At 36.4% G+C, this 12,699-nt stretch overlaps 1 protein-coding gene across 1 annotated transcript in view; it reads left to right on the forward strand.

The window, feature by feature from the left end:
* Positions 1-12,699, forward strand: part of LOC145686709 (uncharacterized) — a 102,599-nt gene that overhangs the window by 34,901 nt on the left and 54,999 nt on the right. Inside the window, exon 4 of the mRNA XM_081760285.1 lies at positions 7,102-7,280. Coding sequence (XP_081616411.1) covers positions 7,102-7,280 — 179 coding nt within the window. The remainder of the gene's footprint in view (positions 1-7,101; positions 7,281-12,699) is intronic.

Genomic DNA, 12,699 nt, shown 5'->3' on the forward strand with positions numbered 1-12,699 from the left:
TCTTCTCCTTCTTCTTCTAATATAAAGCTTGTGCTTGATAGTATTGCACTTGTCCTCTAAATGATAAATAAAAATGAACAAAATAAATACATGATATACACATTATCGTTGTAAGTTAGACGTCTTCATTGTGCGCATTTTGAGATTATTGTAAAATACTCTTTTAGGGTAGAGGAGCCATTCCATGTCAAATCAACACACCCAATTTACCTCACCATTTTAGATTTTGTTAAAATTTGGTATAGTTATAGTGGGTGCTGAGACCAAGGAAAATACCAAATTTCAATGTTTTATCTCAAACATTTTCTGAAATATGGGGATGTAAAATTTGCAAATACTAGCCAAAAAAACGTGAACAGACTTTCTTTAAATCGCTCTAGGAACTGTAATAGTTGAGCTAGAGAGCTGGAAAAGGTGTCGTTTTGCAGCATTTCGTATGCTCTTTCCAGTGATATACAACACAACATAGGTTCTAATAAAAAATTTTTTTTCAAAATACGAATTAAAATTTTGATTTAAATTTTTTCCAAAAAGTACATAATTTAAAATTTTGAAAATATTTCCATAAATACTTGGTACTGTTGTAAATCAAATGGCAAAGTATAAATATGGGATGATGATGGGTTCATTGTTAAAAAAAAAAAAAAAATATTTCTGAAACCTGTTTTCCACTAATAGCCTATATTTGGGTATTTGGACCAAACATATCTTCAACAAATATGAATTTAACATAATAGGTACTAACGCTAATTTTTAAACAACTACATATAAAATATAAAGTAACAATAACTAACCTGAGGAAGTTTTGAGTTGAAAGCAGTTTCCCAAAAAAAATATCTCGGACCTTTACAGATTATATTTTGAAAAAGCCAATTGGGTTTGGCTTACATCACTTTCAACAAGAGTGTATGTTCTCCCAGTCGGAGTAAACGGATTTACATTTGTGAGAATATCCACAACTGACACCCACAGGACGTCCGCGTGTGTTGGGTAGAAGAATGATGTAGCTGGTCCACACGGATAAAGAAAAGTTATTTTCACTCCATCAAGTTCTTCTTTTTTGTCTAAAATGTACCCAAGCCACCAGTTGTTGTCATACACAGTGGTAACATAGCCTGATATATCTTGTAGCTTCAGTTTGTCCGGCGATGTAGTTACCTCCCTCTCCCAACCTTGCACATCATCTGAAAAGTGTTTCACTAATAATTTCGATGTAGTTTTGGGAATGAATGCATGAAATTGCTGTGTTCCTTTGATTGTTAACGCTGCTTCAAGCCGGCTTTTTAAGAACATTTCTGAAGCAACATAATCTTCTTGAGTGGAATAGGCAAAATCTATGTTTGTTATGTTATCTACTGCCCAATCAAATAGATCTCGTGGGGTTTGGATCTGGTTGTGGTACGGCCTTTGCAAACTTGCACGAGTTGCCAGTCTCTTCACGGAACCCCCTACTCCGTTGCAAGGCCCCTTCCCATGTGCTGTGGCTGAAAAGTGCCACTCGGCTTTGATGTTGAAGTCTTCCTCATGAAGGCAAAGGTTCAGAAAGTTTTTCTTATTTTTGTATTGAGCAGCAGAACCGTCTGAAAAATAGTAAATCTTTTTTGGAAGTGTCTGAAATTTGTTTGTTAGATATGAAATTAGCTTCTTTTGAAAGGTGTACACAGCAGTAGTATTGTGCTCTAGGCAATCAGAAACTATGACAAAGCTCACATGTTCAATTTTGTCTTCCTCTTTGTAATATATAACAAAGGGATGTATAGTAACCTGTTGGCTTGTCCAGTGGTAACTCTGAGCTTCATCCTGTAGAACTATACTATAATTTTCTGAAAAATCACATGTAACAACAAATTCCGATCCATTAAGATTTTCTTTTGTGGAGTTTAGAAACGCTCTTTGTTGCTTGGCAATAAAGTCATGCCGAACCAAAGAGGACATCTGACTGCAGAATAAATCTATAAATTCTTCGGACGTTTTCTGTACGATTTCCAGGTTACAACGGTCAACTGACACCCACTGGCGAAATTGAACTCGTTCAATTAAATTTTCATCAAGAGAGTCTTGTAAAAGTTTACGTATTACACTTTCTCCTGGGCAATATTCGCAGTTTCTTATGTTGCAATCAATTGATGATGGGTTGCAAAGCATTTTTGCAATGCATTGCTTGTAATTGCTTAAGTTGCAATTGGTTACTCTATTTAGTTTGGCGTTTTCTATCATTAATTTTATGTTTTGGTGAGTTGTGCACACACAAACTGAGTGTGTGCCACTCTGTCCTGCTAATACACAATGTTTTGGTCTCAACTCAGCAAATTTAGAGAAACCTATTTTTATGTTACGATACATGTCTTTAAAATGTTTGTAAGCTTCTTTAAGGTTACACAAAATAAGTCTTTTTGATACTTTTGTTTTACTTCCATTTGGTTCTGTAACCGTTACGCAATCTTTAATACCTGGCATTACCCGGCTAACTTCATCGTTTTCATAAAATGAACGTACATTTGTGACAGTTTCTATTGGTAAACACTTCCCTGGTTTTGGGTTTGGGCCTTCCATAAATCCTTTTTCTTTCAAAATTTGTTTGGATTATCGAACAAGGTAATTAGGAGCATTAAATTCGCGCATTATTTTCCTGATACCCCACTTTTCAGGTAAACTTGTTAGAATCATTAGTTTTTTTGCCCTACTTGTAGAATTAACAAAGTTAGTTTTGAGATTTTGGAGAACAGATTCGTCACAGTCTGTATCACTATCTGATGAAGTTTCAGCAGCAACAAACAGGTTACGTGTCATCGCCACGGAGATTTTTTTCACTTTTGATTTGGCATAGTGCTTTGATGTTAATTTTTTCTTATCAATAGGGGACTCACCTAGTTTTTGAAGTGATGTGTTAAGTGTTTCAACAACTATTGAATTTGTAGTGAAGTTTGGGTCTTTATCCGGAATGATTACATCCGACCCAGAAGAATCATCATCTTCAGCCTCACCGATTGGCCCTGTATTTTTTAATTTGCCTACATCTTTCCTACATCTATCACAAATCATGGAGCCATTTGGTATTTGTAGAAATAACTCAGTCATCCACGTTGTAACCTTTCTCAGTTTTTTTCTGTCTCTAATACAATGATTTGATTTCTTCAATGGATTACAACACTGCACTCTTATAGCACTGCACTTTTTAGTAGTTTCCACTTCCATATTGATACAAAACTCACACTCTCTTCTTCAATCAATTTATAGTTTTACTTGTAAATGAACTACTCAAAAATACCAAGTTCCGCTAAATTATATTAGATACAAAACTGTTCCATGTAAGGGTAATAACTGCTTTCCACTTATACGATGGTGTACTATAATGGCTTAGGAACACTAACAAGAACGTGTTTAACTATCCACCTTAGAAGGAAAACAATACAGCACACATCCTCTTAGCAAAGGCTCTAGACACTGAATGATTGTACAGCGGTGGACACTTCTAAATGGTACACCTTAGCCGTAAATCTCCATATGGCTGTACCATTTAGAAGTGTTCACCGCTGTACAGACAGCAACTGCATGGTGGATGCAGACTGTGCTTGTTTAAACTTGTTCCTGCATGCATAGACAAGCTAATTTGCTCACCTTGCATATACTGGCTCAAGTCACTGAGGAAAGGGAAGATACATTTAATATTACAAATGAGAAAGCCAGTAAGGTTGATATAGTAATAAAAGACAGCCATAAGTTTAAGCAATAGCATTATGTGAAACGTCAATACACTTGGTTTAACTTCAATTTCCAAATGCTGAAATGATTGACTGCGCAAATGAACTGACATAGCAATGTACATTTTGAATAATCTGTTTGGATTAGAAGTATTACATCAATACTTACACTTTTGTCATACCTTATTTCAATTTGTATTTATAGGTCCAATGTTCAATATTTTGTTTTACCAATTTATAGGCTATTAGTATAAAATTAAACTTGATCAACTTAATTTAATTATAGCATGTGCTGATTGGTTTCATTTTAAGATGATATTTCATATATATTGTTAGTTACCTGTCTGTATGTTTTAATTAAATTCTTATTTGTTGAAGATATGTTTGGTCCAAATTCCCAAATCTAGGCTATTAGTGGAAAACAGGTGTCAGAAATATTTTTTTTTAACAATGAACCCATCATCATCCCATATTTATACTTTGCCATTTGATTTACAACAGTACCAAGTATTTATGGAAATATTTTCAAAATTTTAAATTATGTACTTTTTGGAAAAAATTTAAATCAAAATTTTAATTCGTATTTTGAAAAATTTTTTTTTTATTAGAACCTATGTTGTGTTGTATATCACTGGAAAGAGCATACGAAATGCTGCAAAACGACACCTTTTCCAGCTCTCTAGCTCAACTATTACAGTTCCTAGAGCGATTTAAAGAAAGTCTGTTCACGTTTTTTTGGCTAGTATTTGCAAATTTTACATCCCCATATTTCAGAAACTGTTTGAGATAAAACATTGAAATTTGGTATTTTCCTTAGTCTTAGCACCCACTATAACTACCAAATTTTAACAAAATCTAAAATGGTGCGGTAAAATTTTTATTTAAAGTGTGTTGATTTGACATGGAATGGCTCAGAGCTTAAAATGGATCACGGGATTTTTTGGTCTTTCCCAATCACCTTTTATTATAGAAATCCCTCCTATGTACAATAATAACAATTATAGTCTCAAATACTAAGTCTTTCTTAAATGTTTTTGGAGATTCGTTTGGAGACCGAGCGTCATAGGATGATAGCATCCAAGACTCTTGTGGCCAAGGAGTGAATATAAAATACCTCTCACAGACCGGACGTCCTCGAGAGAAGGATAAAACTCAAAGACCAGGCGTGTTAGAGAATGGTGAGGTTATTGCGAGGACCAGGTGTCCAAGCGAGGGGAAACTCTCGAAGATTAGCGTCCTAGAGTGTGGTGGTGATGATCAGTCGGTGAAGATTGTTACCTTTTGCGGTGCTGTGTCTTCTTTCATCCTAAAATGTTAACTGGCTTCTTTGATTTTCATTATTTGAAGATTGTTGACATCTTCGTGGTTGTCGTCTGAAGTTGTTTACAGCTAGCTAGGGTGGATTGATTTAAATCAGTCTGATTTAAATTGCTAGATTTTTTAAATAAAAGTCCTTGATTTAAATCAAATTCCGAAATAAATTAATTTAAAGTGAAACAAGTAAAATCTCGTTTCTGTTCTGTTATTTCGATTATGGAAAATAATAATCATAATACAATGAGACTCAAATATATGTATAGCACAATATCATGTCATGCAGAGGATGAAAACTAGTGTCATGCAGAGGATGATTAAGGAAAATCCCGTTTTGAACGGGTAAGGGGGAAATCCTGCTTTCTTCCCTTCGTAACATATAGTTGGTAAATTGTTAACTATTCCACCGGAGAAGTCATCATCGACATTTAAGATAAAAATTCTTTTGTGTGCGCGTGTGTTTGTTCCCAGGTAATAGGGGGCGTATTTAGAGGAGTCCGATGCCGGCTCCGAAACTTAACATTTAAAAAAAAAGAAAAAAATATAACTTTAGGTAAAAATTATGTATTTCGTGCCGTTACGATCTTTGAAAAATATACACCCCTGCCAAATATTAGTAACTTTTGTTTAAAAAAAAAAGTGTTATGTTGATAAACATTGCTGTACTTTTTCTTTAATCCTTAAGAAACATTGTTTGGTATTGAAATAGGTTAACAATTGGGATTAAATAAAAATTTAATCTTAATACTTTCACTTAAATGGCATAATTAACATTTAATATTAATTCCTAATGTTTTTTTTACAGTTTGCGACTTATACGAGGAGAAAGATTTGATTTAAATAAAAATAAAAAATCAACAAAAATGATTTAAAAAAAAAATCATGATTTTCCACCCTGCAGCTAGCACGTGCTGTTGGGAGCACGTGTAAAACTTTGCATTATTATCCTGTAATGCAGCTATCTTGGAGGGGAGATAGTGTGGTGGAGAACGGCCTATGTTGTGTAAATTGATTTTACGTTATGGTTTGTGCGTCCACCATTTGCATCGGATTCAAGCCCCCAGTAATGATTCAGAGCCGATGTTAATAATAGTCTCTGATCTTCATAACTTGGTATTGCATAATGACGTAAACCACTAAAGCTTAAAACGTTTTCAGATTGGCAGAACCTGCAAACAATGCTGCTGGTTCATTGGCTGACCCAATGATGCTCCTTATTCAATCAGAAACACCATTCCATTGATATGAAAGAAAACAATGAGCATGATCTTCGCTTTAGATTTGCTCTCTGTGTCTTTTTTATTCGTAGTGATGAGAGTTTTCCGATGCGTGCCTTTGTGTCTTGCCACTAGTGATGATTCGGACTAAGGAAGTCCGGTTCAGCTGCCGGGACCATTGTGGCACTGAGTTCATGTTTCTGGAAGTCCTTCTGCTGCTGTGCGTGGTGTTTCGGTATCATTTGTACGCCAATCAGGGTGTCTATCAATCATGAAAGTCATGAAATTAGAAAACGGTGATGAAAGTCAAGAAATTTAACTTTTTGGGTCACGATTTTTAAAAATCTTTACAAATATAAATATGGACTGTAAAATTTTGTTCTATAAAAGATCAAAATTCACCACCAAAAATGTCTATGGTCGGCTTTAGACGCTACCAAATCGCAAGCAAAGCACGTTTTTATCGTAGGCATGAAAATTCGACCCAATCGGCTTTTGGAAAAGTTACTAAGTTTTATGTTTTGGGAGGAAAAAAATAGTCACAAAAAATCACGAAATTTAATTTTGGAATTTTAGTAGACACCCTGCCAATGTTCGGCTGACTGCTTAATGACAGGTTTACAACTTTCGCTCTGACGTGTCTCACTTTTAACTTTCTCCATGTTATAAATAACATAAAAGTCAAGTTTGTCAATCTCTGGTGAGAGTAGATGTTTTGATCTCATGTTAAACTGTAGATCGATGCCTTATATAGCCTCAATAATGATGAGAGACGTTGAAGTCCAAATAAACGAGTAGATATTTTATACTATTTCGCCTCTAATTATCCAGTTTGATCGTAATTCTTCTGTTATATTTTGATATTACAGAATTGATCGATACGTCTTCACCAGAGAAACGTCCTCTGACTGTATTGCCTACAAGAACTGAAGTTGAGGAGTGTGGTCCCGGGAAGCCTCAACCACCTGAAAGAATTGCTAAGTTTAAGGCTCTTGCATCTAGAATCAATCAATGGGAGGATTTCATTGAAAATTCCGGCGCGCAGAAGGTAAGCTGCTATTGTAAAATATATTTCAAATTGCAAATAAATCCTTACATTGTTCCAATAAATGTTTTGATTCCGTGGTAAGTCCAATTTTATTTATAAGATTTCAGTTATTTACATAAGTTATTCCCGACCTATAATGACAAAACACGAAATGATTGACGTCATCGGTCATTTAATTACGTTTGACCTGTTTACCTATAGGAGGTGTGTAATGGGAAGGCTACACAACGGCGTTTCCCGATGCCAAATGTAGTTACAGTGTCATAATCAAGATGTGCAGAGACCGTGAATTTATTGAATCGAGAAGTGGCGTAGTACGTATGGACAGGAAAGGCATCGAGTGGGGTGATTCGTGTGTGTCAGAAAAAAGATAATTTCCGTCGTGCTACGAGCTGTGCACCAGCTATAGGTTAACATTTAAAAACAAGACAACCTCCGAACCTGAGGAATGTAGAATTTTGGATGGTTATATATATATATATATATATATACACTGTGTATACTTTAACAGAAAATGGCTACTTGTAGTGTCCTTCAAAGGAAGAGAAGTAAACCTCAAATGAAAAGCAAATGAAATTTTAATGTTTAGCGACTAAATAAAAAAAAGTTCTACAGAATTTTTGTTCAGCTGGATAAAACAATTTCTCAGAGCTGCAGCGCCTCCAGAAAGCAGTGGCACGTCAACGTGGTAAATTTGAAAATGGATTCTATAATCCATGCCGAAAATCCAATGCAACGAATTATCGTAGACACTGACAAGAAAAAGAGTAAACATAGCATACATCTAGGAGACTACATGGAAGGGTTCAAAAGCAAAGGAAATAGGAAATGGATACAAACTTATACACACGGGGAACAACAGAAGACTGGCGTTGGAATTGTCTTGGATAAGAATAAAGAAGGAGAAATTGGTGGACGTGAAGAGAGTAAGCGACAGAATATAATCAGCGCCTGTACCCTACAAGTGTGATGAAGAGACAAAGCAAGAATTTTGTATGCAGCTAGATACTACTCTGCAGAGTTGTTCATTACATGAGAACCTTGTCCTAGCAGGAGGTCTAAATTGACATGTAGGACGATCAAGATCAGGATGTGGAAGAATACATGGAGGATATGGATTGGAAAACAGAAATAAAGAAGACGAGAGCATACTACAAGTGGCGGAACCATACGATCTGGCTATCCTGAATACCTTGTACAAGAAGAAAGAAGAACATATTATTACATATAAGAGTGGCACCGCAAGGTCTTAGATCGACTTCATCTTGTGGAAGAGACAAAACCTACATGATTCAAAGGACTGCAAAGTAATACCAGGTGAGAGTCTAATGGAGCAGCACCACCTCGTAGTAACCGATATCTACGTCGTGAAATTGAAAATAGGAAGGAAGGCGACAAAATTTTACTATTCGAACAAAGTGGTAGAAATTAGATGGAACATGTGTGCTGAAGAGTTTGCAAAGGAAATTACCACAGCCCAGGTACTGCAAATGAAGGAAGAGTTGTTCATGGAAAAAGAGTGGACCGTAGTATCAGTAGTACTTAGGGAAATAGCAAGAAAAGTTGTAGGAGAAACAAAGGGAAGAGGCCTCATTGATAAGTACCCCATCGTCAAAATATTTAGTTGTAGTGTTCAGCCAGGAAAAGGCGCGGCTCGGGTGGTATGTAGTACTTTATTTTTCGGTAACTACTGGCCGTATCTGAGCGAAATTTGCTAAGATAGTAGCCCCGGCAACAGAGGTTATGTTCCACACAGCTTTGCATGTCAAAAGTTCGGTTCATGGACTATGCTCCGCGTGTTAATGAACGTTTTACTATATCCATGTTCAAGACTTTTGTGTAGACGATTAATTTCTCAGTATAGATTAAATTTATCCGTTATCTAGAGCGTAAACTACCGCTCTTTAATTTGGTAGATTATGATGAGAATTCGCAATCGGTTGTAAACTTGTATGTGTTAGTTTCCTAAACACCTTGGTCTTAATAATATATTATATTGTGTATAAATTAACGTACCTACCTTTTCAGTTCTCATGGTAAGTTGAATTTACCGTTGAGAGTTGCCAATTAAAATTTGTAGGACCAGTGCCAGAAAGACAATAAAATGGTCATTGGCACTCAAAAAAGGTCAGTACAAACGGGAATTGGTATTTTAGTATTAGCCATCCAGCAGTATTTTTGTTCTATTCGATCTAATTTTGATCGGTATTTGTGACATGATTGTTCAATTTAGTTACCTTACAGGCGAAATAGGGTGGCAGGGAAGGATCATTTCTGTGTAAAATAACCTTGTATGATGATCTGTGCTCGCTCCTACTGCACCAGATTCATTTCCCGTCTTTCTTGTTAGGTATCCATGCAGGGGCGGATCCAGGGGGGGGAGATCGGGGCGATCCCCCTCAGAAGAGGAAACTTTCTTATTTTATATATATAAATAAAACACATCCCAAAGTTTGGAGCCCTTAAAAGTAGCATATGACAACCCCCTCCCCCCCAGAAGTCGGTCCTGGATCCGCCCTGTATCCATGTAAACTAGATCCCATCCTTGATATTATCTGTGTTGTATAAGGACTAAAGTAAAGACGTCAATCAAACAATCGATCTCATTTTATTTTACTTTAAAATTAAAAAATTGGAATTAGTACTCCAATACTCAAACCTATCGTAATGAACGATATTGAGGCACTCCATTGTGCTTGTTATCGTACAACAGGCTTACCCTTCATTTATCTTGGGTATCTCGATATAGAACTTACGTGGTTTCTGGTCAAAAATTGTGATACGTGGTTTTCACAGGCCTTTGAAACTAACTTAATACCATTTAGGGAGTTCTGCAGAGACCGAAACAAATCGTAGTCTGACAATGCCTGATTCGGGCTATACGGTAGATACACTAAAACCTCATACCCAAGTTTCCAAATTTTTGATAGGTCGTTAAAGATGTATGCGGTCTGGGGTTGTCAGCGTGGTATACAACTTCTTTTCTGTTGACCAGTTCCGGTCGTTTCTCTTAAATTGCAGATGCACTCGCGTTAATTGTCGACAGTACAGATCCGACTTTACCCTTCTGCCCAGCGACAGCAGCTCGTGGTACATGATGTCCTTGCAATCACACCAAACGCACAGCATAGTGGGCTTTGTCACAGACTGTGCAGATTGTCTTCGCTTCGCCTATGACCTTTTTCGCATATTGTTGTTAGATTTTATCATTCGTGGTCAACCGCTTTTGAAATGGCGCGATTTCTTCACATTTCAGTAGAAATTCTTAGATGGAAATTTGATCAAATAAATATTTTTGAGTTAGATCATGTGGCACCTAAACGTAGCCACCTTTCTCCATATAAGTTCCACACTGATGATAGATGTTTAGGTCATTGGTCATGTCATGACTGCTTACATGCCGGTCTTGCTCGAATTTTGCCAGAATATCATCGCGCCTCAAGTCAACATACCATGACTACCCGCAATACTCCACCAAATCGTAAGAGTTTCAAATTTACTATTACTTCCGGTTTCACTACTGATTTCGTTTTCCATAGAGGAAAAACGGTAAAAATATCAAGTTTTTTTTTTTCCCCAATGGATTCAGGATGCTAAAATAGGTTCCATCTGCGTTAACACTCTATACAAGCCGAAAGTGTTTCAAATTACCATTTCTGGTTTCCTCATATGTCCCCATAGAACAGAAGTGATCATAGATAGCGATAAGCCGTTTTCTGCAATCGATTTAGGATCTCAAGAGAATATATCATAACCTGCAACACTCTATCGAATCCGAAAGTGGTTGTAATTTACTCCTATTTGTGGTTTCAATACTGGTTTCCACAAAGAAGAAACGGTAAGAGGTATCGAGATGCAGTTTTTTTTGCAATCGATTCAGCTTCTTAAGAGCAGGTTCTATCTCCTCCCTTAACCATCTATTCAAACCGGAAGGTATTCAAATGACCAATTTCCGGTTTCAATGCTTGTTGCCCTATAACAAGAATGGTAGTAGATACCGACAAGCGGTCTTCTGCATTTGATTCAGGGTCTCAAGTGAAGCTTACTGTCACAACCCCCAACACACTACCGAAACCGGAAGTAGTTAAATTTACTACTATTTTCGGTTTCAATATTGATTTCCATAGAGCAAAAACGGTAAGAGAAGTTTTTTTGCAATAGAATCATCGTCTTAACAATAGGTTCCATGCCCTCCGGTTAACTCTATATTCAAACCGGAAGAAGTTGAAATCAGCGATATTCGTTTTCAACATTTATTTACCACCATAAAACAGAAACGTTAATAGATATCAACAAATAGTTTTTCCAATCGGTTCAGCGTCACAAGAGAATATATTATTGCATCCGCAGCACTTTGCCGACACCGGAAGTGGTTGAAATTTACTATTATTTTCGATTTCGATACTAATTTGCATAGACCAAAAATAGTGAGAGATCCGAGATGCGGTTTTTTACAAGCGATTCAGCGTGCCAAAAATATGCTGCATGCCCTCCGTTAACCCTCTATGTAAACCGGAAGTGATTCAAATTAATCATTTCCGGTTTCGTTTATCGTCATAGTACAGAAACGGTAATCGATACGAACAAACTGTTTTCTGCAATCGATGCAGTGTCTCTAAAGTATATATATCATCACAACAACTGTGATTAAAATTTACTAGTACTTCCGGTTTGAAATCCGATTTCTAGAGAAAAACTGAGAGATATGGAGAAGCGTTTTTTTTTTTCAATCGATTCAGCGTCCCAAGAACAGATTATGTTTCCTCCCTCAACCCTATGTTAAAACCAGAAATGGTTCAAATTAACGATTTCCTGTTTCAATATTTATCACCATAGAACAAAAATAATAAGGGATAGAGAAGAATCCTAGTGAGTTTTTGATATTGATTCAGCATGCGAGGAATTCGTTCTATCTTTGATCTAATTAATCTATTGCAACCAGTTGTTATAGATGTACTACTTCAAGTTTGAGTATTGGATTCGTATAGATAGAAGTCTACCTTAGTTTTACACTGTAAAACGAAACTCACTTGTTACGTTTGTTTTTGATTTTAAAGTCCCTTTTCAGTATTGTGGCTATATGAAATATGAACTTACAGTTTAAGGTAGAATTTGGTTCATGTGGACTTCCACTGGGATCCGAATCTTTCCTATCAAATGCAAGAACTCTTAATCTCTGATGCAAGGTGTCCTTGATTCGATCCCACACCATTTGTAGTGGACAACATCGTGTCTAATGCTTTTCTCGGGGTTTTCCTGTTTCCTGTCACATTTTTGTTTTACTAATTCTTTGATAATCATCCACTGTCATTAATGACCAGTCTCCTGGACTAAAACAAGATATAATGGGCCACCGTGACTCAGTGGTAGACGTTCAGCTCTGGTGCGTGGAGTTCCTTGTTCGGTCTCAGCTCGCGTC

The sequence above is a fragment of the Thermobia domestica genome, chromosome 5 (assembly GCF_964235325.1).
Source record: "Thermobia domestica chromosome 5, izTheDome1.hap1.1, whole genome shotgun sequence".
NCBI lineage: Eukaryota > Metazoa > Arthropoda > Insecta > Zygentoma > Lepismatidae > Thermobia > Thermobia domestica.